The sequence below is a fragment of the Notolabrus celidotus genome, chromosome 5, assembly GCF_009762535.1.
Source record: "Notolabrus celidotus isolate fNotCel1 chromosome 5, fNotCel1.pri, whole genome shotgun sequence".
NCBI lineage: Eukaryota > Metazoa > Chordata > Actinopteri > Labriformes > Labridae > Notolabrus > Notolabrus celidotus.
In genome coordinates, this window is record NC_048276.1 from 14,691,111 (window position 1) to 14,717,708 (window position 26,598).

A 26,598-nucleotide genomic window follows, 5' to 3' on the forward strand; every position below is an offset into this window, starting at 1 on the left:
GTTTAAATGCTTCACAGTTATTTTTTTTGACAGAGGACACAGACATGCCTAAACTAGTGATTGAAGAACCTTCGGGAAATGTCCTTTTGTTAAACACACTTCATGCCCAGCCGAGGTTGACATAGTGCCCAGCTTACACTGACCACAGACAGCTGAGCCTGACAACCTGCTTTAAGGTGGCCTTTGTGTGGAGGATAAAACATTTCTGGTTTAGGACGTAATGTAGCTCTTCTCTAAGAGAGAGATTTTGACCCACTTTGCAAATGACCTCCCTGGCTGTAGGCTACCTGTACCACAAATCTGGAGCTGAAGAGTTATCATGGAATACACTTTAGCCATTGACAAAAAATTTTTTAAATACTGCCAAGAAAAATATAAATATAAATGGTGGCTGCAGTAGAGCGGTTCAGATCTGTATTAAACTTAGCTTCCAGTCCTTTATATGTAGCCTAAAACAAACTGATAAACAGGAACATGTTAACTTTTATCCTATTTTATTTTACCCCACCAGAGGTTTTAGACATATAACTAAATAGAAATACTAAACCTTGTCCCTGATGGTCATGTTGGCTTTTGCAGGTCGTATAGAAGCATCAGTATTGAATTCAGACTGTTTTGTAGGTCGATAAGAGACTGTAAATAATACAAAACTTTAAATGTCGCACAGTATTAATGAAGAAACCATGCACTTAATTCTGATCATGTGAAACAGTATTTAAACAGATGCACTATACATTTGATTTCCTGTCATTGTTGACTAGCGCAAAAGTTTCTGTTTGCTGCTCTGGAAGTTTCACACAACTTTTCAAACACTCCATAACCTGCAGAGAGATCTGACTGGGTGTGACAGTGATGATGTCAGCTCACAGGTTGGATATAAAAGAGCATGATGAGCTACAGGTTCATGTCTACCTGACATCATCATGTCAAATGAAGTCAGATCAAGCCATTTAAATGTAATTCATGTGACTTAGACATATATATTTGTTGAACTTCATAGATTTTGTGGGGTTTTTTTAAATACTGTATGTTTATTATGATGCTGTATTACTGTTGCATATTACTCTTCGGTGGTTTTAACTATTGTAAATTGTGGTTTTGCTTCAGGTCAGCATGTGATTTTGATACATTGTATATTGTGTGAGAAGTAGTATGACATTGTGCTGTTCGTGTTAATTTCATGCCTTGCAATGTTATCTTTCAACCCTTCAAATGTGTATCTTTTTCACTGGCTTGTTGTCTTATGTCTCATCTTGTTACAAGAAGACTTTACTTGCAAAAAATACTTAATGCTGTTGTTATTCTAATATTCAATCTGTCTTACTTTATTATAGCTCATGTTTTTCTACTCTCTGAATCCCACTCATGTGTGACATTTCTTACTGACTCTTGTTGTCTGTATCTTTTTAGTGAAGCTGTGGTGATGAATGACTCAGCAGCGGTGACTCAGGTGATGCTGTTTCAGGTACCCATCAAAGCTGTGCTCTCCATGCTGCCATGTCTGCTCTTCCTCTATGTAAACATCTTCATGCTGTTCGCCTTGCTGAGGAAGCCTCTCCTCCTGGAGTCCTCCCGCTACATCTTGTTCGGTCATTTACTCTTCACTGACTCCCTGCAGCTTTTTATTACCATGTTGTTGTACATCTTTGCTGCGACCAGGGTCAGAATGATCAGCTATTTGTGTGTTGTTAGCAGTTTGATTGCAAGCATCACTGTTAAAATGTCACCTGTGAACCTTGCTGTGATGTCATTGGAAAGGTACGTTGCTATTTGTTTTCCTCTGAGGCATGCTGAAATTACCACGACCAGGAGGACAGGCGTGGCCATTGCTGTTATGTGGACTGTTGGCTCTTTTGACTGTCTTACCCAGCTTCTCCTTTTTGTCAGTCTGGAGAAAACAAGCTTCACCATGAAGAGTTACTGTTACAGAAGCAGTGTTTTCAAGCAGCAGATTTACTCCACTATACACAAGGCCTTCACTGCTGTGTATTTTGTTATAGTGAGCCTGATTATCATCTTTACATACATAGCTATCATGATCACTGTGAAGTCGTCGTCCTCTAATGCCCGTAATGGCAGTAAGGCCCATAAAACGGTGCTGTTGCACTTGTTTCAACTGTGCCTGTGTCTCATCTCCACATTGTTTAATATGATTAACCTCCAGGACGGCTTAGATGCTGCCAAGGCTGTTGATGTTCAGTATGCACTCTTTGTGTGTTTTTTCATTTTCCCCAAGTGTCTTAGCCCACTCATTTATGGCCTCAGAGATCAGACCTTTAGACATATTATTAAACACTACTTTACTTGTGGCTGCAAATGAAGCCACATCCAAAATGTGTTGTTTAGATACAGTTATTTTTTTCATGCAAACTTTTGTGTGCATTAGGTATGTATTCTTTGGTTTTATTATGAGGTGTATGGAAAAAGCTATCAAATTCAATAATTTAAAAGCGACAGACAATTTTCATGTCACATTATCAGTAGTTTATCTTTTGTACAAATATGTGTTTACACTATGATTGATCTGCTTCACATTATCAGAGATAGCATAAAAAAAACAGAGAGTAGACAGGTTTCTCATAGGTTATAAAATGTCACTGGTTGAGGTTGAAAATTAACTTAATTGTTTTTTTCTCAGTTAATAGAAATGTTCTTTCTGTCCCAGCTTTAATACACAAACATTTTTTGTAGTTCATGGTTTATCTGATGCACATCTGAGGCCAGCTACATTGGCATTCTTAAAGTATAAAGAGAAATCAATGGTTCACGATTTGCTCATGAATGTCCAATATTTCTTTGGTTGCAAAACAAAAATAATCATCAAAGTTTTAGCATTTTTTTCTGTTAGCACTGAGCAAAAGAAAACCCTATGAAGATGTATGGCACATAAGCAATTCATTCTGCTCCCAAATATGCATTCATTTTTATAGGGAATTATTTATTAATTTATGGTTTGTAACAGATACAATATACTTTTACAAATTAAAACAGTTGATGTAAGAGCCACATGTTTTTAGCAGATGCTGATTTGCAGCACCTGATCCGAGAAAGGCTTTTATAAGAATATAAGATTAAAACAGTAATTCAAAATGTTAAAAGAGTACAACAAGATTACAAAAAAAACACATTTAGCAGTGACATAGATACAGAAAATCAGGCATCCGTACAAAATTGTTGATGAATTAACCAAGATTTAGTTACTCGCTTAAAAGTGGTGAAGATTGCAAAGAGTTTCAAGTAATTTGGCCACAAGTTCCAGGATTTTACTCCATTCATTGAAAATCCTGTTGAATGAAACATTACAATTGCAGCTTGAAGTTGCTGCGTCTCTTTATCTCTTCATGTTTTGCGGAAAGGCTGAGTAGCGAGTTCATTCAAACATTAGACACAAACTTTACAAAATGGTAATCAATAAAGTTAGTAAAATTTAAAATCTTGTATTCACTTAAAATTATTTCTCACTTGTTATTTTAACCAGGATTTCTCATCACTTTGAGACAGCTAAGATTAACCTTAACCATTTGACAAGTCTTTTTAACTGTGAGTAATGTGTTGTTGAGATTTGTCATTTTAAAAACAGATCACAATAAAACATTATTTTTACCTGTTCTCTTTTGGTGTTGTATAAAAAAATATTTGGAAAAGATGAAGAAAAGGAAACCAGAACTGATCTAAACAATAAAACATTTGTGTAAGGAACACTAAAAAATAAAATAGCTAGCACTACTAGTCAATACTTTAGAGACCTTTTTCATGACCATTTCTGGAAAATGAAAATATATGGTGTACACAACAATTGAAAATACATTTACATATGATATATAGTTGAATACAACAGATATCGTTTGTGTTTTGTAACAGTGGCTCAGCTTTTGACCCCAAGTATCATAATATTTGACAGGACGAATCAACATTTTTAAGTTCTTATACCTCAGCAGCATCTCTGGTTCAAGTTTGTATCATGTTTCGTAATGGTTGGTAAAATCTAATGTAGGGGAGTTCATACTTTCAGCCAGCAGGTGTCACCTTTGGTTTGAAAATAGTCAAACATGACTGTATGTGGCTGCTACACTGAAGTGTAACCTGAAAAGCATACATATATGGCACCTGAGGAAACTTATCTGTAGTTTTAGAGACAGGGGTAAATAGAGATGTTCAGTATCTTGTGAATCCACTGAGTTGGGATTCTTTCCCCCCTTATTTCTCACAGTCCAGATGGCCACTTGGGTAGGAAAATATGTTGGAGACAGAAAGCAGGGAGAGACCAATTTATGTGTGTAAACAGGGAGGGAGGCGCTGACCCGCTGGATAAAAGAAGCGTCTGAGCGGGAGGTGGACTAATTTAACCGATCTTTACTCTGCCACAATCCTGAAGCCCTCTCAATACCTCTCTGGCCCCGGTGAAAGAGCACTTAAAGGGTTGAAAAACATTCCAAGGAGTGAAAGTACCTGGTGACAGAGAGCAGCTTTAGTTTAGAGCTAGAGCTGAGGATCCTTCACGTCCTCTACCAAGGAAATTGATTCTGTGGCTCTGGTTTAATAACAGCAAGTTTCATTAACACAGAATCTGTTTGGTTTTTCGTCTCGCAGGTTATTTCTGAGCCAAATACATGAACAGTAGGAGGAAACAGAGAGGCAAAAAGATTATCTCTGCCCATGTCTTCGTAATTTAGCAGTTAGTTTTGGCTACCTGTAGATTAAATGCCCTATTGTTTTTGAAAATGTTTTATTGAAACATATCTGGCAGTATAGTAACCTTAAACTACACAACTTTTTGCCAGTCTGTTGGGCTGTGTAAAGTGAAGGGGATATAATACCATAAATGCAAAGAGAGTATGAAACAAAACAGTGGAAAAACGATGATTTCTCACCATTTTAGTGTCCATATACAAATAGACATTCTGGATCTATTAGAAACAAAGGGTGGTTCCACCTCTAAAATAAGCATATGATGAAAAAGAAAGTCAATATAAAATACATTTTAAGAATATATATAAATATATTATAGTGGGACTCATCATGTCTTGGTCTGGTTTAATGAAAAAGTTTACTTCTGAAAAACAAAGGTTTGTGAAAGAGTTTAGGGGAGTTTTCACAGCAGAAATTCTCATATGTCTGTGATTTCAGAGGAAGCCACTATATTGAATTATACAGTCTTTGTTTCTGCAACTCTCCCTCCCTCATCAGAAATTCTTTGTTATAGCAACATTCAGCTTTCATGTTGTACTGAAGGCTGTGGAGTTTCAGACTGAACTCAAGAACAATGGGAATATTCAGTGCACTCATTTTACCCATTTTGAGATGTTTAAAGGAAAATCATACTCACATGCAGGCTTGAGCAAACTAACGTTTGCACCATTGTAGATGAATGGGTTGGTGGGAGAGTAATTGTATCCCTAGTGGCTCTCCAGAGGACAGCACTGAGACTCAAATTAAACCAGTGACCTGGTTAGCTTTCTGTCAGCAGGAGGGGGTGCTGCCCCCTGCCTTCATCTCATCCCAACTAAAAATGCTGTGCAAGGATTAACTTGTTGACTGACTATGACTAGTAGCTAAATCTACATAGATTAAGTCTGCATAAGGCTGACCACTAATAAAAAAAATATTTTTGTGTCATGTCAAGCAACAGTCAATAATGAGAATTAGTCTGTTTGGGTTAAAAACACCACAGCAAAACACTTGACTCTTTTGGTAAGAACATTAGATCTATAGACATCTCCCACTAACACCTGATTACTTCAGACACATTTTTGAACCCCAGGGGAAAATAAATGTTTTCAATGGAACCTTACTAGAATGATTATGTCATTTTTTACTGCAGACATTTTGACTTTACTGAGCAGGACAAACACATGTGGAAGTAATAAACTCAATGACGGATCAGTTTTGAAGTGTCCCAGGAGGATACACTGGTTAACCAGGACCCCGTGGCTGGAAAATTAAAAGGGATGCAACCTTCATTAATTTTTCATTGGTACTCCTCGAGTGTTTTTCCTTGTTTTACATACTGAATTGTGTGACATGAAAAAGGGTCAAATGATCACAAGTCACAGGTGGCCACAGATATAGTCATGGCAATTGTTTTTTATTACAGCTCCACTTGTATGCAGGGAAATATGACAGATTGCTCAGAGATCACTAGGGCTTATGGTTGCTATTTGATAAAATCATCCTTTTTTATTATCTTTAAGGAAAAACCAAGTCATAAGCGATTGCTTTTACAGGATCAATCAGATTTATTGTTTACTGATTTTAAGAGCTATACTCTTGTGTCTTATATTCAGTACGGAATAAATTAATGAATGAATGATGTCTAGGCAGAGAAAGCTCCTGCCTATGGGATTATTTATGGCTGGACCATGCAGGCTTCTAGTTGGATCATGAATGGATCAATGAAGAGGTCAAGATAAAAATGGTTCTACTGATTAAAATTCAAGAGTTAAAACAAAAGCCTTCCTGATGGCTTCCTTAATTGTCCCATCATTATGCCATTGCTCTTCATTGATTGACCCAACTTTGCATTAAATTGCATTAAATTGGTCAAAATTAATACAAAACAAATTGCTGACTGACACTAGGAACAAAAAAAATTTAACCATATTTCGTGATGTTAAAATGCGTATTTTCTGAAAGTTATCCAGCAAAGACAGCAAGGAATAAATTGATTTGTTTAATCAATCTATGTCGAGTTATTAACAGAGATGACGTAATGTGTATACTAATGGATCATTCCTCGAGGGGTACATTGCTGCTAGTTCTCGACAAATGACCGCTTACGTCTATTGTCAGGTGAGATACCTCTCCCCCCGTTGTGTGCTGGGTAGATGGTACAGTCCACATGCAGCTCTGAGTTGTTGCTGAGGAGGTTCCTCTGTTCGGCACATACCGTTAAATTGGCATGCAGCCTACGCTTGGGTCCTGTAGCAGGAGGCTGCACCGCTTGTAATAATGTTGCCATCTTCTCACCGGAGCTACCCGAGACACCAGTGCAGGGTCGCATTAATCCACATTTTGTGCTGTATTACAGGTGAGTCCAGTATTTTGTGTGGTAGTTTAATATGTCCTACTAGAAACTTTTAAGGGTGCAGAATGCCGCGCGCATCATGCAGACATTTAATGTTCACGAGTCTGCAAAACCAGCCACCAATATGTGCTCTAATGTGAATTGTTTAATGTTGCAAGTTTTAAAACTATGGCAGGTGGCATGTAAAGACCAAAGGAAACTTGGTAACAAGTTCACTTCAAAGCTTCGGAGTGGTAGCTAGCCAGCGCCACCACCGCACATGATGGTGCGACCCGAGGCTGCCATAGAAACTGTCCATAGAAACTGTCCGTGCAGTAATATCCAGTGATACCGTCAACCAGCCTACACTTGGATCGGTGCGGATTCTTCTGAGGCAGCCATGTTAGCAGTGCAAACATTTATTTCCATTTAAGTAACATGCATCAAGGATATGTGACTGCTTCTGACTGCAAAAAAACTTAAATTTGAAGACATGTCTTAATGTCAGCAGCAGGTCGTGATGAGGGGCAGGCATGCGCCATGTGCCTGCCTACAGTGGAGCCCGAGCTCATTATGGTTTAATCAAGGGGACAAGCAATTTAGGAACTCCTCCCTGAAACACGCCAACTTTGTGTGAAGTGTGCAGCTGTGTTAAAAAAAAACAGAACTGAAACAACAGTTTAGACCCAGGTCTGTCTTGAAACTGTTCTCAGATCTTCTTCAAAGTTAGAAGTCAAAATAAGCTTCTGAAAATGCATTTGTAATTTTGGTTGTGTTGTACGGTGGCCCTGAAGTGCAAATCACAATGGCAATTCAGAAAACACTATGGCTGTTTTCGGAACCGCCTACTATACTAGCAGTACGTACTGATTTGGCCAAAATTTAGTAAGTAGTATGTGAGCAAGAGCAAAATCTGCAGCATGCCAAAACTCCCCGGATGTCTACTGGTTTGGAAAAATTTCACAGTATGCATCAGACCAGTCTGCCTCGCGTACTGTTTCACACAATACACAGCACTCGTTCCGCTTTTTCTTTTCTCTTCTATTTTGACCGGGGGGACTCAGTTTTTAGGTGCTGTGAAAATTATTAAATTCCATATAAACTACTTCCTAACTTTTAAAATCATAAGTGTATGCTAAAGAAGCAGTTTTTAACTTCCGTTGTTAAATACAAACGCAGTATGTAGTAGGCAGTACTGCCTACTACATTAGTAGGTAGTATGTAGCAGGCCATTTCAAAAACAGCCTACGACATTGACCAAACCGGAAGAAGTAGGTTGTGTTTTCTGATTTGCCGTAGTGTTTCCTGATTTGCCATAGGCTGTTTTTGAAGCCTCCTACTATACTAGCAGTACGTACTGATTTGGCCAAAATTCAGTATGTAGTAAGTAGTATGTGAACAAAAGCAAAATCCGCAGTTTGCCAAAATTCCCCGGATGTCTACTGATTAGGGGAAATTTCACAATATGCATTGGACCAGTCTGCCTCGCGTACTGTTTCCCACAATGCACAGCGCTCATTCCTCTTTTTCTTTTCTCTTCTCTTTTGATGGAGGGAACTCAGTTTTCATATGCTGTGAAAATTATTAAATTCCATTCAACCACTTCCTATTTTTTTAAATCATAAGTGATGCTAAAAAAGCAGTTTATCTATCAGCTTGGCCGTTGTTTACTTCCGCTTTCCAAAACCGGAAATTGTGTGACGTCAGGCCCAGCATACTGCAATACAGATCCACCAGAACAGTCATACTACATTCTAAATTCAAACGCAGTATGTAGTAGGCTGTACATACTGACTATTACATTAGTAGGTAGTATGTAGCAGGCCGTTTTGAAAACAGCCTACGACATTAACCAAACCGGAAGAAGTAGGTAGGTTTTCTGATTTGTTGCAGTGTTTCTGATTTGTTGCAGTGTCTGATTTGCCGTTGTGTTTTCTGATTTGCCATAGTGATTTGCACTTCAGGGCCACCATAGGGTTGCCTAAAGGTTTACTATAGCTACAACTCTCTCTGCTCTACAGAAAGGGGGGGAAAATAGATGTTAATTTATAATTAAGATGAATAATTAAGAACCTTGTTTGATGTATAATGAAAAGCTTTCATCAAGAGTGACAAACAAAACCAGGCTTTAGATTCCCCAAATCAAATTTCCTTATGAGCAAAAGAAATCACAGCAGCACATTGATATGTGGTTGTGTTCAAGATCAAGTGAAGTCAATAGTTCAGTGTCTGCCTCTGTCAGCATGTAAACCCTCACTGACCAATGGGTGAATCAGGACACTAAAATAGTCTATTTCCATGCTGTTTCTCATATCATATTTGTTCTGCTATATCTGAGAGTAAGAGATGTATCCCCGATAAGCTGATTGAACATCATGCAGTGCAGTCAATTTATTTATACAGGCCAAAATCACATTTTTTTCTTGGATAGCGGTACAGCCTCTACAGCTTCTATTCTTAGACCATTGATGCAGATATGGAAAAATCCCCCCTAAAAATCCTTTTAGATAGAAATTGATGGCCTGCAGTTTATTTCTTTACAGAACAGACCAATAAAAGTCAAACACTCTCACAAACTGCATCTAAAAAAAAATCTTTTGAGTTGGGTCAACTCCTGTTGTGTGACTCAACTTGTATTAGATTTAGAAGGTTATATTTTATTTAATCACAGAGCCTCTGTTGCAGTGTAACCCTTGTATCATTTTAAGAATGAAGAATATCAAAGTTTTTAACTCTATTGGTAAGATCTTGACAATAACTAGAGATGATGTCCTACCACAAGCAGACCATTTATTTTTCTCAGAGAGTTCAGGCTAAGGAGCAGAGACATTCACCTGCAGTTTAAGTCTGTAATACATGTCAGTAAGGAGTTTGACCTTGTGCCTTTTTGAATACAAAACAGAGAGCACAAACTCTCATAGTTTTTAAGGTTCTGGTCGTAGAGGGGAACTTAGACTTAGTTTTGTTAAGATGCAATATTTCCTGCAGTTCAGATGCACTATGTGGTTACTTTCATAGCTGCACTGAACTTGATTTTACCCTTTTATGCTAGAGGACAAGCTGACCCACAGATGGCTTCAGTTCATCATATTCACATAGGGTGCCTTTAACTATAATGTCATTATCAGGATGGATAGCTTACATGATACGGTCAAAAGCATAAAGTTGTAGGGCAGTGTTCAGGTTCGAAATGTGACAAATCAGTGCCACTGTATCTCAAGACAAGAGACAGTGAACATCCAGAAGGAAATCTGGCCTTATTGCAGGGTCAAACAACATATTTGATCATGCGTTAGCTACCTTAAGAAGAAAGCTAGCATTGAGTCACTCTTAAGCAAGCTTCCTAGCCATAGCATTGCTAGTAGCTAAAATAGCTAACCTGAGGGCAATAGTTTTCAAACATGCCTCAAACTGATGTTGCTCCAAATAATCAGAATCTCAATCAAGCAAGCTGCGGTAAAATGATCACTCAAAGACTATCTGTATGTAAAACAATACAACAACATTACAAGAGCTTTGGTTAGAATTTGATAAGAAACTTTGTATAAAAATGAATGCTATAAAACATGTAAACAAATGTCAGCTTGCTGTTGTGTTTCTCTTTTTTAAATATCATAATATGATACTGTCACATTTTTGATCTGTTGAAATTACATTAATTGAGTTTGACCGCTATGTCAAAAATAATGCAGGTTTAACAAACATTTGTTCTCCATACCCATAAAAACCTTGAAAAGCTTGTATTTGGATATTGCTGGTGTTCTCTTCTTTCTGCACATGGCTACTTCCAACAGGTTGCTTTTTGGCACTTCATACAGCTGATCTCATCATTTTCCTGTAGTTGAAATAATCAGTGTCCCTAAACCTTTGCAGTACTGCCCTCTGCAGTCTGTGTTTGAGTGTCTTTTGTGCAACTCAATCAGGCCACGTACTAAATGTATGTTGGTAAAAAGTTGATCTGAAGGTGTGATAGGCCACATGGTCAAACTATTATCAATCTCTCTGTCCTGCTCTGTACAGCTGGCTTTGCCATTTTCACCCTAACACCATCACCCCTTATGTTCTGATTTCCACTTTTAACAAGACACCCTGCCCTCTGGCAAGACACACATATTAATACACTTGCTGCCTCATAAGTGGTGCATGTGAAGGTAATATTGACTAAAGTGAGAACGAGCGGCAGAGTGTCCCCAGGGAGCAATGTGTCCTTGATGCCAGGATATCTATAATCTGTTTTCTACTCTGTGTGTGTGTGTGTGTGTGTGTGTGTGTGTGTGTGTGTGTGTGTGTGTGTGTGTGTGTGTGTGTGTGTGTGTGTGTGTGTGTGTGTGTGTGTGTGTGTGTGTGTGTGTGTGTGTGTGTGTGTGTGTGTGTGTGTGTGTATATGTATGTATGTATGTGTGAATATGACACATTGTGTTGTATTTGCGAACCAAACTGAGTGTGTCTACAGAAACTGCTCTCTTTGAGGATAGGATTACAAGAACTTAAAGCAGTTTCTTTTCTTTGTCTGTGAAGCACCAGAAGAAAAAAAGAAAGCATTCTTATTGCTATGTCAAGATAGGCTGAATATAAGATCAGATAGACTTTGCCCTTATTCTCATCACTTTCTTATTCTGAGTTGGAGAAAACGAGGGCACGCTTATGTAAGGTTGTCGTCATGCCACCGATAAAAATTTAATAGAGTCCCTATACCTCTTCCATTACATATTCAGTGCAGTAAAAAAAATGCTTCCTCCTTTGCCCCCTAGACTGCTGCTACTCTTGACTTTTAGCCTTATCTTGAAAAACACAGTTGGGCATAAAGTCAGTTTTCTTCCTGTCATGGACTGTCACTGTACACTGTTAGTTTAAATCCTATTTCTTACTCAAATAATATCTTGTATTTCATTTTGGATTAACTGAACACGCTTAATTGGATTCACTAGTGGAAATATAAGTGATAGCAACCTTACCTTGTGTATTAAAATGTTGTTGTTCAAGTCAGTCTTAAACAAAAGTCACCATTTATACTTGAACTGTGTTTTCTTGTTATCTGCTCATACCCGCATATCAATTTCCATTTCTTACATGCTTCTACTGGATGCAATGGAGGACAGAATGTACAGTCCTTGTTCTGTGGGATGAATACACTTTATTTGATGCTAATATTAGGCTCCAACAGTATGAGTTAGCCAAATCAACTGGGTATCTTCCAAAGTTTGTCCTTAGTGCAGAATTCCCTCTGTGAGTTTCCAAAGTGACACTGTGAAGTTGGCCGGTGACAAAGTGAAATGCAAAAAAGGGATTCTATACTAGAAAACTTAAGATGACAACCACATGATATGGTTAACAACAACTCTTTATGTCACAGAAGCATTTTATTTATTATTATTTCACATGTTAAGAAGTGTGGATCTTGTCTCAAATCCTCATTGGAAGCATGTCAGGAAGAGATCTTCTCACAGCCAGGGTGAAAATGTGCAATGATTACAACATGCTAAAGTTATTGAGCATTTGACTTTACTTTTCAGACTATTTCAACAGATTCTGTGTGTATGCATGCATTTATTTTACTGTTCCTTTAAACTGATGCACAGCCGAACACACATAAACTCAGGAATATTGCCTCCACAATTTTCACAGCTGAATGTGTCCTCACTGTTGCACTGATATCTGCTGCCCTTTCTCTGTATGAGCAATACGATGACTCATGATGCCTTCTGTGCAAACAGTATGCTATCAAGAGTTGATAGCCACATTGACATGTGGCTTGTATTTATTCACAGTCCCTTGTGGGCTATGTAACAAGTGTTGGAAAGTTTGATGAGTCAGTCATTAAATTTTAGATGTGGGTTTAAAATTATCATAAGATTAAACTGTCATTTAATTATTTTTCAATCTGAGAAAAAAATCACACTTTAATTTGTTCAGTTATTAAACCAACTAGCATTTGTTTCTGTTATTAGCTTAGCCCCAACAACTAATCTTGTAATTAAATCACTGAGTCTGTAACATTAAAGTGAAATACATCTAGAAAACCAGAGGCTCTGATGCAAGAACATTGTTGTCAAGAAGTCAGTCTGATGATAGTAGAAAAAAAAGGAAAAGGAGCCATTTGTACTTCCTACTTTGGTAAGGAAATATCCCAGTATTGGAGGACATGGCCTTTTAGAGGAAGATTGGCCAGAGAAAGAGCTGTATTTGGCAAAACAACAATAGAATATTTGCAGTCAGTTGCCAAGCAGCGCAGCAGGTTTTGATTTATGATGATGTCTTCCTGCTGGCAGCTTGTAGCAATTAGTGATCTGGTTGAAGACTTTGGCAGTCTAGCTGTGTTATTTTGTCTTTTCTAAATCACAAACATAATTCTGCAGTTTTTGTGTACCGGCATCCTGGGGATACATTTCCTCTCACTTGTGTTTCATACGTGACTCTCTTCACTCCTAGCCCTCTTTTTCAGCTCTCAGCGATGATGTCATCCTCTTCGTGTTAGCATATCTCTTCCCGTCCATTTTTTTTCCTGCTGGTCTCAGTGTGTTTGCTTCATCTTCCTCTGACTTCCCTCAATGAGATGTTCAGCTCTCTGCTTTTGAAATATGCCACTTCTCTGACAAGTGCAGGTGACAGGGTTCAGAGGTTAGTTATATTTGGACCAAGGACATAAAGCAACCTGCTTTTAATTCCTGAATTCAGGTCAGAAGAAGGAGGAAAGCAACAGAGAAACAACAAATTAATCAATGGAGCACTCAGTCACACAGTCAGCTGTGTATTATTTGTGGAAAACCCAGTGCCTGCTGTGCTGGTATCAAGCTTTGATCCCAGCCTGATACCCGCAGATGTCAGCCTGTACTGAACTGTATGGATGTGAAATCGTTCTAACGATTGACGTCAGAAACAACACCAAAAATACTCTTCACTCACTGATGCAGTTTGGTGATCACTTATTCAGTAATAGATTGATGACTCGTCCACTCTGGTAATCCCCTCTGACATTTTGATAATAGCAAGTGTAATCTGTATCATTTTAGGCTCTTTGTAATATCCTTTTAGACTTTATCATATTCTGATTGTTTGGTTTTTTTGCCAAATACTGTAATATTTTCATACTTATACTTACATGATTGCAAAAGGTTTTACATTAAAATTTACAATTTGGGGTTATCAGTTGTGTTACCGGTTTAAGCATGCACCCCATGTATTGAAGCTTTAGTCCTTGTCACAGCTGTCACTGGTTTGACTCCCAACCATGACCCTTTGCTGCATGTGATCCCGTACTCTCTGCTTTCCACGCATTTCCTGTCTCTTTTCAGAAGTACTGTTAACCCTCCTGTTATGTTCGTTTGTCTGGAACAGCAATAATGTTCCTGGGTCAATTTAACCCCAGGCATATTCCATTATTCAAAAGTGTCAGAACCCCAAAAAATCCCAATGAACATTTTTCATTATCTAATCCTTAACTCCATTACTAACTATTTAAATAAATATTTGGTCCATTGGTGTTCTTTAATTCTCACAGATCATGGTTCAATGAGGATAACTCCCTCATTTTTCATTAAAATTAATTTTAAAACTTTTTTTAATGTGCATTGGAAAGCCCTAAATATAAATACAATAGTTTTACATGACATAGATTTTTGTTTATTTTATTTTACATTTTGAATTATTATTTTTTTATGAAGTGATGTTGATTAAATTATGCAACACCTCTTCTGTCAAATACTGCCCAGATTTAATTTAGTATATAAAATGACAAAAAAAAGCTTTGATAGTAGGTTAGAGACTGGCCCAGAACCCAAAGATTTTTAGATTTATATATTACTTTTCTTTGTTAATAATATAACAGAGAGTATGGTCTAGACCTGCTCTGTTTGTAAATCATTTGTTGGGATTAACCAATATAAGAGTAAAGATTGATTGATTGATTGATTGATTGATTGATTGATTGATTGATTGATTGTTCTGTTAAAAAAGGAGGTTTCACACTTTGAAGATAAAATAATCCATGCTTTTTTCACTATTCTTTTCTTTCTATGGTGTCACATCAAACAGTGAACATGATTGAATTGGTTACAATCTTTGCTTTTGTATGTGCTCTGCAGGTGTATGTGGCAGTCAGGTGGTTGTGCCCCGGAGAGTGAATGCTGTGCTGGGGAAGAATGTGACTTTAGACTGCAGGGTGGAGGTGGGCACAAACCTTACCCTCACCCAGAGTTCCTGGGAGCGACGACTCCCTTCAGGCTCAGTCACAGTTGCTGTCTACAACCCTCGGTTTGGCATTTCGATCCCTCCAGAGTTCATCCATCGATTGTATTTTCGCTCACCCTCCTCACACGATGCCACCATAGTGCTTGAAAATGTGGGCTTTGCTGATGTCGGAATGTATACCTGTAAGGTTGCTACATTTCCTCTGGGAAACACACAGGCCTCCACAACTGTCAATGTACTCGGTAGGTATGAATATTTAAATACATGTGTTCTTCTATGCAAGCACAACTCTTTTCAAGAATGTGTTCCAGGTGCTCTGGTAGCTTACTGGTTTAACAGAAACCAAGTAATGGTGAGTCTCTTCTGCAGTGACATCGCTTCCATTAACAACCAAGCCCTTTACTGTAGGACATCCTCTCTCTCCACCCCTTAAATAAAGACAACAGTGACATCCAGTCTGACTAAACAAATCTATTTATTGATATATTCAAAGTGAGTATTTTCCATTTTATTCAGACTTGCTTGAAAGTAACAAAGGTCTCTGAATAGCTTCATGTATTTTTCTGTCAAAACATTAATTGCTTATCAAATGTGAAATTTTGGGAATGAAAATAATAATTTATTGCAGATTAAATGTCAAGCTCAGATGTCAGTTTAATCAAACAAAGTGGGGGCTGGAAAAACAAGTGAAATCCATATCACTGCATTTTTAAACAGATTTTTCACCAAATTGTTGTTCAGCTGCATGGACATTGGGCCAGTTTGCATTTAAAACTAAATAAACATAACTAACTCGTATGTAAATTCATTTTGACGGCTTGATTTTGTTCAAGAATAGTATCAATAACTTCAATTAAAGTGGAGAAACGGTAGTATTGATTAATGGGCCAGCTGAAAGTGAGGTTTGACCTCCTTCACCTTGTGGCTTTTAAAGGATTTCCTGCTAAACCTTGGCTTGTATTAGATTTAGCTGCACAGGTGTTGTGTCCCCCCTCCTACATAAACTCATACTTTTATCATTTCCAAAGTCATCAGTTGGATAAAATGGAGAGAAGATTCCAAAGTAGACGAAGAGCAAAAATAGGGTGCAATCTGAAATGTGATGAAAGTTCTGAAATTCTCACATGCCATCTGTTCTCTCCTCTCCTCTTTGCTGACTCTCTAAATCACAGTGGAACCGAAGGTCTTCGTGTCAGCAGGTTCCACTGCCCTGATCGATGGGGGCAACGACACTGTGGTGGCCACCTGTATCGCCGAACGGGCCCGGCCCCCTGCTGAGGTGTCCTGGGAGTCCAACCTGTTTGGCCAGTCAGAGGTGCAGATGTTTGATGAAGCCAACGGCACAACCAGCACTCAAGTTCGCTACCTTTGGCAGCCTACACGCCACACCCAGGGACACTCACTCACCTGTGTGGTCCGCCACCCAGCTCTAAATAGTGACTTCAGGATACCCTACCAGCTCAATGTGCTGTGTAAGTGTGGCTATTTGAGAGAACCTTATTCCAAATCTGTCAACTGATATTGATTTGTTGCTGTAAGACCTAAGATTTTGTATTTTTTTTACTCACAACTGAAACAGTCACTGACAAAAATGTCAAAGTTTCATTTTTTGTGTGTTTCTGTCTGAATCAGTCTGATGAGGCCAAACTGTCAGGTAAAGGAAACTGGACGCAGTAGAGTCTACATTATTAGATAGATTGAAAGTTTGATGTCCAATGTAAAGAGTCCTGCTGTCATTCGAGCGGGGTCAGACCAAGTGGCTGTTTTTATGCTACCTTCCTTTTAAGCTTTAAAAAAACATATTGAGCAGAAGGTACAGGAGAAAACAGGCTTTAACAGAAGTATTTGATTTGAACTGCAGCTGCTTGACTATGCTTGTCCTTGTCAGTATTGACGTTTGATATACTTGAAGCCTTTCAACAACAATTCCCTTCAGAGAAACAGTTGAATTGACAGAGATGAAATCAAGGACAGTCCACGCAGGCTCCCTACAGGTATTTAATACTGTGTAAGAAAGGCTGTCCTTAGAGTTTCCTTGTTCTTTCTTATTTTTTCAGAGTGTATTTCTTTAGGCTTTTCTATGTCAGTACATGTCTGCATGTGCCCTTAAACTGTCACACAGAAAATGTTTTCTGTCAGCAAACCCCTGTAGTTGTATGGGAACGCGTCAGTACCTGGTGGGGCAAAATGGCTGTCTGTATACCAGCTACAAACAGACTGGTAAAAATTTGGTCTGACAAACTATATTGTGCCAATCAGCACTAATGATTTCAGGCTTATCGGTGTAAGGCACAGAAAAATGCAAGAATGTTTTTTGAATTATTAAAAACTGTAGCTCCATCTACGAGGCCAATAAACACTGATCTCTCAATTCTTTGTTTTATTTCCCTTCTCTTTGTAGTTGCTCCTGATATCTCAGTGGTGGGTTATGACGGAGACTGGCATGTAGGTCGGGAAAATGTTCAAATGACATGCAAGGCCAATGCAAACCCAGCACCTCATCACTTCAGATGGATCAGGTTTGTGTATTTGTGTGTATTTTATGACATTTTCCTTTCATTTTATAAACTAAAATTGACCCAGAACCAGAGGGGAAAAAAGTCCTCCCAAAACTTTATGTGGAACCCCTTTTCTTCTGTTAGCTAAGGATTTTCTCTTAACACTCAATGTAGTTTAAGAAGTCAGCATAGGAAACCTAAAAGGCTATTCCTACAAATATCCCACAAACGAGATTGGAAACTATACATTCCAAATATAAATGTGAATGATTGGCAAAGAAGTATATTTGTAAGGTGTTTTATATGTGTCTAAATGTTTGCATCTCTCTTGCCTCATAGATTGGACAGTGAAATGCCAGCAGGGGTAGAAGTACTGAACAGCACTTTGCTCTTCCTGCGTCCCCTCCAGCGGAATGACTCTGGAGTTTACAGGTGTGAGGTTGCCAATGACATCAACCTCCGCAGTCGGGATGTGCGCATTCTCATACAAGGTGAGCAGAGAATACACACCAGAACACAGCTGACTCCTACTGCCATCTCTTCCCTTAGGAAGCACTGTGCGTACACACACGTCATAGAGGGTATCGCTGCCTGTGACATTGTCCTTCAAGCTGAAATGTGACACTGTATCACTCTTGTCCTGTACATACTGACAGTCTGTCAAGCATTCATGCATGCTACAGCGTGTTGGCACTGATAGTATTTGATCCTTTTATTTGGCTTTATTTGCATGCTGATATGTCTTGATTAACATTAGGTCTCCAGATGTTCAAAAGGGGAGTTCCTGAGCCAAACAGCTGCAAATATTTAAGCTCTCTGTAGGCTGGAGTGCTCTGCCTCTGCTCCCTTCTTGGCATCTGTGTTGTGTCTCCTTGTTGTCTATGATAAGCATGTTCCTCTGGTTTTGCCTGGTCTGTGCTCTTTTCCTGAATGAAGTTCTGATTATGATGTGATTCTCTTTTACAACTCTCCCTCTGTCTTTCTGTATTTCTTTTATTTCTGCATGTGTCATGCAGTACGAGGCAAAAGCCTGCAGCCTGACTGTGAGATGATGTCCCAGATTCATAAAACATTAACTAGTTCTTTTCAACTCCTATTTATTATTTATCATCCATATTTCCTTTTCCTTTGAGAGGACCTGTACGTGTGTGTGCAAGCTTACACATGTTGGTGTACTCTTCGTTATGTGTGTCTGTTACTGTGGTTGTGTTCACATATGTCGGTTCACTGCCTCTGCATGGAGTAATACGATTCATATACCTAGAGACTAGAAACCTTTGGGTTTGTGTTTGTCATGTCTCAGATGTGAATCTTTTCCTCACATCTGGCCAAGCAACGAGGTTAGAGTGGCAGAGTAATTTTGCAGCACCATTAAAGCTTTTAGACTAAGATTCTTTCCATTACTCAATCTCCTTCTGATTATGGCTTTTGGCTTTTCTGTTTTGTGGGCATCCCCCCTAATCCAATTCAATTTAAGGTTGCAGTAGTGGTGTAGTGAAATAGCGCGAAGACATCATCATACTTTCAAAACAGGGGGCAAAATGCATATTTCCATGCAGTTTTAGCATGCAGCATACAAAATATTAAAATTTTCAACTTTTGTTGAAAATGAGTGACAAAAAAACATTGTCTGGAAATTCAGCAAGCCCAGGAAACAGTTTAGTGATTCGGTCAAGGTCGATTCTTACAGTCACCTTAGTTGGTCACTATTTCTCCCTTCATCCAATAAGAGTAGCACCTGGGACTCTTTTACAGCCTATTCAAGACAGAACTGTCACATCTCTCTTACATCTTGCCGTCTGTATAAAAATTACCGAGGCAGAACGGGTGGGGCAAAGTTGTTTATCACTGAGCTGGCTGAAGAGGTAATGACAGAGATGATACCATTTATAGGCAAAGTCTGTCTCTCTTGACCTATCTGCATACACACTGAATTCTGACCATATGGTTTACAAATGTTTGACAAAGGCTTGAGGGCTTGTCCCTCCCCAACACTTTGTGTTTGATATTTTATTTTGAAATTATGAGTTTGACAGTTTCATAAATCAGCACGTTTTAGTGAGTATGTTCCACGGCTGAAAGCCTTCTGCTGACAAAGTAAGAACAAATCTTTCCCCTGTGATGAAGTTGTGCTCACCTGGTGTTATTGGCAGTAGTAAAATCCCCCCTGGCCACTTTTTGATAAGTCCTTATAAACTGTATTGTCTTAAAACTCACTGGGTGAAGCACTGCAACTTACAGAGCCAAGTTTTCCTAAAATGTGGCATGCCACCAAACCAACCTCTCTTGAGCTACATGTTGAAAATGAAGATAGAACAAGAATATTGTGGTTTAAGAGTGGACCCCATGTATTGAGGCTATCGTTCTCATTGCAGTGGTCGCAATGACTCCTGTCCATGACCATTTGCATAATATCTTCCCCCACTCTTGACTCCCCACATTTCCTATCTTCCCTCAGCTGTCCTTTCCAACACAGGCAAAAAAATGCCCCCACTCCTAAAAATACATTTAAAAAAACAGTATACCTGGCTTCAGGAAAGCTGAGGATTCACTCCTAAAGTAAGCCGAAAGCTGTTATCAAGCCTCAGTAGGTTTTAAAACTCTATGCTTCAACTATAATATGTGATGAGACTGGATGGGAACAGCTGGCACACTTTTACACATACATACGCCATTACTTGCCTGGGACATAACCTGATTAAATAATAGAGAGAAGATGGAGATGAGACAGAACCTGAGTGTTTATGCTTTCATATACACATTGCACAGGTTAGCTACTGTTTGTTATGAGTGACGTTGTTGATTTGATAACTTCAATGTGTGTATAACTGCATATCCTGCTTCAGAGTTCTGTCTCTGGCAGACGCTTGAAAAAATACAAATTTCAATCTTTTTTCTGATCCCTTCATACTAGATATCTGTTGTAGTTGCAGCCAACGCCCCTCACTCATGTTTCCTAGTCACAGATTCCTTCAGCAGCCTTTGGTTTGCTTTGCCTTGCCTAAAAAGTTATATGTTTTAAATGAGCAATTACACACTTGAAAAACATACATTAAATCAGAAAGAATCATCAGGGTTCATACGGTCATGGAAAACCTGGAAAAGTCATGGAATGTGAAAATAGCTTTCAGGTCTGGAGAAGTTTCTGAAAAAATAAGAAGCTCAGGAAGTTTAGGAGAAGTCATGGAAACTTCACAATTACCTCTAGAATGCTTTAAATATCTTACAAGAGTTTCAGCCTTACTAGAATTAATCTGTTTTTTTTCTCTTGGACAGAAAACGTAATTTAAACTCATGAGAGCCAATGTGAGGAGCTCCTCTGTATTAAATATACAGTATATATTTCACATTTTTTAGTTTTTTTTGTCTTGTTTCCCTGGGAATGGTTGGTAGGAGCAAAAAAGATTGTGAGGGGACTTACAAGATATTATTTAACTATGTATCCCACATTTTAAAGCTCTTTTAAATATTAATATTTGATATTAAAAGTAGTTTTGATATGACAAATTATTGTAAATTGCCATTATTCTGCTGTGAAAAAAATGTATACAATTTTAGGTCTTCAAAGTTATGTTATATTATTATTATTATTATTATCATTTTAGATATGTCGGAACCCTGGGTTGTCTTAAATTTTAGTGTTATACTCAGGTAAATTTTAACATGGATTTTGAATCATATTTTCCATACATAGATGTTTTAGGGAATATATGGTCATTAAAATTCACCTCAAAGAAATTGAAAAATCTGAGATGTATTGGCAAAATGTGTTTGAAACCTTGAAGCTTAAATACCTGAACATTTTCAATTTGTTTGCAATAACACAAATACTAATGTAGATCAACATTGTAGAGGGATTAGTAAAGATTTCTGACATGTGTTACATTGTATAACACACTAATGGCTTTAACAGTATTCATTTTAGTTAAATGTTTGAAAGCAAGTTTAACTCTTTTAAGACTTTTCATGTTATTGTGCTCACTATTTTTTAGTGACTTTATCTAATATGTCAGTTTCCCCCTTCATTTTTTTACAATTTTTACACTTATCTTTGATAAATAATCAAAAGGTCTAGATTCAAGCCCTGTGGAATTGGCAAGGCAAACCTGAGTCTGCTGCAAATGTCTGTAGTTTAGTTTGTGTTGTAGTTTAGTTTTTGGTTTTGTCAACCTGTTAACCCTACTGTAGTAAAATGCTGATGTAGTTGGCATTGACATTCTCTGCTTCTCTGTCTGTTCATCTCTCCCTCTCACCCTCTTCTCCCTTCTCACCCTCCTTCCCTCCATTAGATCCTCCCACCATGCCTTCCACCATTACTGCTCCTGTCCTAACTGGCTCCGCATCCTCCACCTTTGTGGATGAAAAGGGGCATGTCCTTCTCAGCTCCCCCACACTCGAAGCCCTACCTGAGAGTAATCTTGGTTCCATAGTGGGTGGGGCTGTGGGCGGGGCCTTGTTCCTGCTACTTCTGCTGTGTTTGGTGGGCGTGTGTTACCTACGTAAACATCAGACCTTCCATGGGGATTACTACACCAAGCAGTACCTGGGAAACAACGACCTCCAGAAAGCCCCCACACAGCATGAGCTCCACCCTCCCAAAGCCGGCAGCAGCAGCTCTCAAAAACAGGACCAAGATCGAGAGGAGTGGGGGGATCGCCATCTCAAACAGGAGCGTGAACGACGTCTCCATAGCAACGGAGAGGATTATCCCTCCAATGGCTACACCAGGGCAATGAGGGAAAGCGGTCACCATCACAACCATCAGCAGAATCACCACCGTGAACACGCACAGTATTCTAGTCCTCGGCAGGCCAGATGTGCCAGATACCCTCGATTACCTAAACCACAGGGAAACGGCTCCCCCTACATGTCGGATGACTGCTATGATAGTGGGCCCGATGGCGACTATGTCTCCCACACAGATGGGTCTGTCATCTCACGTAGGGAGTGGTATGTTTGATAAACCACCTTGTTCTATAGGAGCAGGAATATCAAGAAAACCTGAGGGTTTAGTTTTTGGAATTAGGAAAAAAACACATTATTTCTCTTCTGTACGCACATGCACACTTCTACTAATCTCAATTCTGTAGTTCCTGTGTTTGTTCAAGCGACCTGGTCAGCACTTGAGATGTGACGTTTCTGTTCTTTATGTGGACAGACTGGACTGCACGGCCACTTTGACAGTAAACTTCCACATGCCTGGAGAAATGGCATGTCACTAGTTTGTGTGTGTGGAGACTAACTAAAGATCATGATGTATGTGCTGTCTCTGCCTTACTACATGGACTGCCAGTGTACTTAGTATTACTAATGTCTTAACTTCAGTGGAGCGGAAGCCCAGGAGGCTCACAGATCACATATGGTTGTTGTACAAGAAGGTTTCATGGTTTCTACAAAATCAGCCCTCTCAGGCTCTGTGATACTTGATTTGTATTTCTATGTCTTAATATTGCTTTTACTAATTTCACCAAAAGACCTCTGAATATGATTGGCTGACATCCAGGAATGGTAGTGAACCCATGGCTGAAAGTGAATGCAGGGTATTACAGATCTTTTTTTCCAAAACCCAGTAGGACACAACGGAGGCACACAGGCTAATTTAAAAAAGGATTAATCTCACTTAGAAATCAGAAGTCTCTCCTCTCTGAGTCATGGTCAGAAAACGTAATGCACTGCCTTTTGCAAACTTTATTTTGAACCACTTTTTGGTTTGTTGTCAACTAAAATGTCTCCCCTTTACTTTACTTCCTATGACAGGAGACTTTTGAGCTTGAGGACTTGACCCCTGATATCGTAGCAGTGTCCTTTTAAAGCTGATGTCCTAGTGTGGGAACCTTAAGAGCATTTTTACAGCCCATCCTCAACTCATCTTCTGTCCCCAGGAGAGTGGGATGGAGAGAGAGGACAGGGGAGGGAGGCCCACATGACTGAGGCATGAGTTATGGAACAGCCGAGCCTTGTTATGCAAACATCCTACAAATTTCTTCAAGTTTGAATAAACTGAAATGTTAGTGCTTTGTTTGCTTTAAGAGTTAGGAAAGAGTGTATGGTAATTCTCCTCTGTAGTTTACCATAAATACAGTCTCTGGTCGGCTACCAGATTATAATGGATGTGTTGATAATTTGCACTCTGGCACTAAACCAGGGCTCTCAGAGGTTCAGGAGAGCTTTCAGCAGGGCCATTGTTAAAAGCAGGCTACAGTATGACAGCCACCATATGCTGGCCTCCTAGTCACAGAGTATTTTGTTACACAAAGAGATCATTCAAAAGTCTGACGAATACACACATACCACAAACAACCAGCAGTGGACTAATTTCACTACTCTTGGTAATCCGTTGAAACAAGACATGACTGTGTCACAACTACAATCTGAGACATTAATAGGCTTACTGTTGATTATCCATGTGTGTAGCTGCACCCTCTAATCATGTTCACCACTTCTCTAATATTTAACACTCATTTTTACAGTTTGTAACATTATGTGGACATATCAGGTCAACTATAACAGACATTATTGTTGCACTGATCCTGGAATTCTGCCATCACTATTATCTTATGAGTTACTATGAAATTATGCCACTATGTTTTGTTTTCCTTCAATTTCAGATTATTTTTACATTAAAATCTGCGTTCATTCCTGAGCAGCCACGTTTTACCGACTAATCGAGATGTAAGAACTTTGCAGGATACACCTAGTACTCTGAACTGTGGAGAAAGTGTTTGCCATTTCAGCGTTTTTGGGTTAATGTACCCCAGTACTTCATTTATTGAAAGAATTATTGGTTGATAGAATATTACATACAGTTTTACGTGTGATCAGGGACACAGAAAAAAGTATTTCAGCGCACACACACATATATTTACCAGACTGCATGGAGGGGAGCCAACAATTTCTTTCATGCACACCAGTGTTTGTGAACTTGCCAATTCCAGTACTACAGTCATCTACACAATATTTGCTGCCAGATGCCAAATATTTGTATAACTTGTATGTATAAATAAGATGACATTATTGCTGACTAGCTAACAGCTTATATAAATAAATAACGTATCACTGTTGTACACAGGGTCTTGTAGACAGACTTAGAAGTGAAAAGATGCTTTAGGCCACTTTTATATTGCAGTAACAGTTGTCAAAATGGGAATTAGTTCTACTGTTATGAGCTCTCACTAATTGTTTGTTAGGGTGTGGATTTTGTGCAGTGTATAGGCTGCTATTCTCATTGTGAGATCTGATAATGTGCCACTGTTACATGGAAGCTGAGAATAAGAGCCCCTAACTGCACAGTAAACAATAAACCATACACATAAGCTTCTCATTCTTATCGGTACTTTGATCATCAGCTCAGATGAAATAGACAAAGAAGTAGTAACAATGATTTGATAAACATAGGATATGAGGTTTTTCTGTTTGTGATTTCTGCTACAATCTCTTTCATAAAGCAGTTTCTGTGCAAAAAGGAAGTTCCTATGATAAAAAATGTATCTGTGTAGATCAACATGAACCATAACAGTGTTGCATAAAGAGGTACTGTCATAATGGGCTTCACAAACAAAATGTCCTTTACCTTTTTGTATTGAGATGAAGGTTGTTAGAGAAATATTTGATACTGCTTCATGCAAGTGAGAATTTGTATTACTTTGTGATTCTGATGAACTGACCCTTTTTAAATGGGAGTGTCAAAATATGAGTAAAGAACACAATCTCATTTAGGTTGTTGATTCCAAAGCAAAGCATTTGGCTTTTGTATGCTGCTGACATGTTTGTATTCAGCCTCTCTGCTCACCTTCATGTACGAGCAGAGAGCAACAGGAAGCACAGCAGTGTAACCCCTTCTTCTGTTTGCTTCCATGCACTAAGACGGAAACTCCACTGATCGATACACTATTTTTGCCTGACTTGTCAGTTTGCAGCCCCACACCTGGATTAATGACGTTCTCTTTTACTGTGACACTTTGTTAAGAGCTCAGCCATCGATATCTTTACCTTGAGAAATGTCCTTCAGTTTGGGTTAAATACAACTAGTGCCTTAGATACCTAGGAGAAGAAATAACAGTATTTTTTCTTATTGTTTACTTATGGATGTTGATGTTGTTGCTCTGTGAGATTTATTTTCACTGCACATTATGTGTTCAAGGGACTCCATTGTGCCATATTCACTTTTCTGTCACCTTGACAAATAATGATGCAGTATATTTGCAAACCTAGAGGCATTAAAATACAAACAAAAAGACAAAGCTTGAATTAATTTTGATGTAAAATGAGTTAAATTATGTCTTCTTCACAGGGTTCTGTCAGGGTTCTTTTGTTTCTGTAAAATCACTGTTGTTAAATGGAGTCTTTGTCAGCGGAGAGCACCTTGTGGCCATGTTTCCTTTTTGTATATACAGAAGAAAATGTAAGTTTCTGAATGGAAAAAAATATTTATGTGAGTGACAACAGTGAAGCATTTTTTTGTCAGTCTTTTTGAGATACTTTAGTTCAATAAAGCACCTTAGCACCTGTGAGTTATTTTTCTCTGGAGGTTTTTTAAGCTTTGCAATTACTCAGACTGCTCAGTCTCTCTCTGCTCCTCTTTGTGCTTCCATAAATGACATCATCTCTAACTCCCTAACGCATAATGCCACATCCCCCCCCCCCCCCCGCTGTCTCCACACCCCAATCCAGTGCGCACATGTGGAACGCCATAAATGACGTAATTCGAATTCATGTCTCCTCACTTCACCCTATCTTCATTAGCCTTCAGTGTCCAAAAACACTGTGATATGGCGCTTGCGTTCCTCTCCACTGGTGTTTCTATAGTCGTGGGAGATCCGACACCTCGTCACAAGTCCTAGTTCGCTTTGTTTCAGGGACAGAAAAGCCCTGGATGTTCCCCCACAGCTCGTCTCCTTTGTGAATTCACTC

At 38.8% G+C, this 26,598-nt stretch overlaps 1 protein-coding gene across 1 annotated transcript; it reads left to right on the forward strand.

Moving 5' to 3' along the window:
* Positions 1 to 6,715: 6,715 nt before the first annotated feature.
* On the forward strand, positions 6,716 to 26,198 carry nectin3b (nectin cell adhesion molecule 3b). The gene is made up of 6 exons (XM_034683182.1): positions 6,716 to 7,027; positions 15,085 to 15,432; positions 16,363 to 16,662; positions 17,592 to 17,709; positions 18,028 to 18,179; positions 21,978 to 26,198. Exons 1-6 carry the CDS (start codon positions 6,949 to 6,951, stop codon positions 22,646 to 22,648), a joined length of 1,668 nt encoding a protein of 555 aa, XP_034539073.1. The 5' UTR covers positions 6,716 to 6,948; the 3' UTR covers positions 22,649 to 26,198.
* Positions 26,199 to 26,598: the final 400 nt, after the last annotated feature.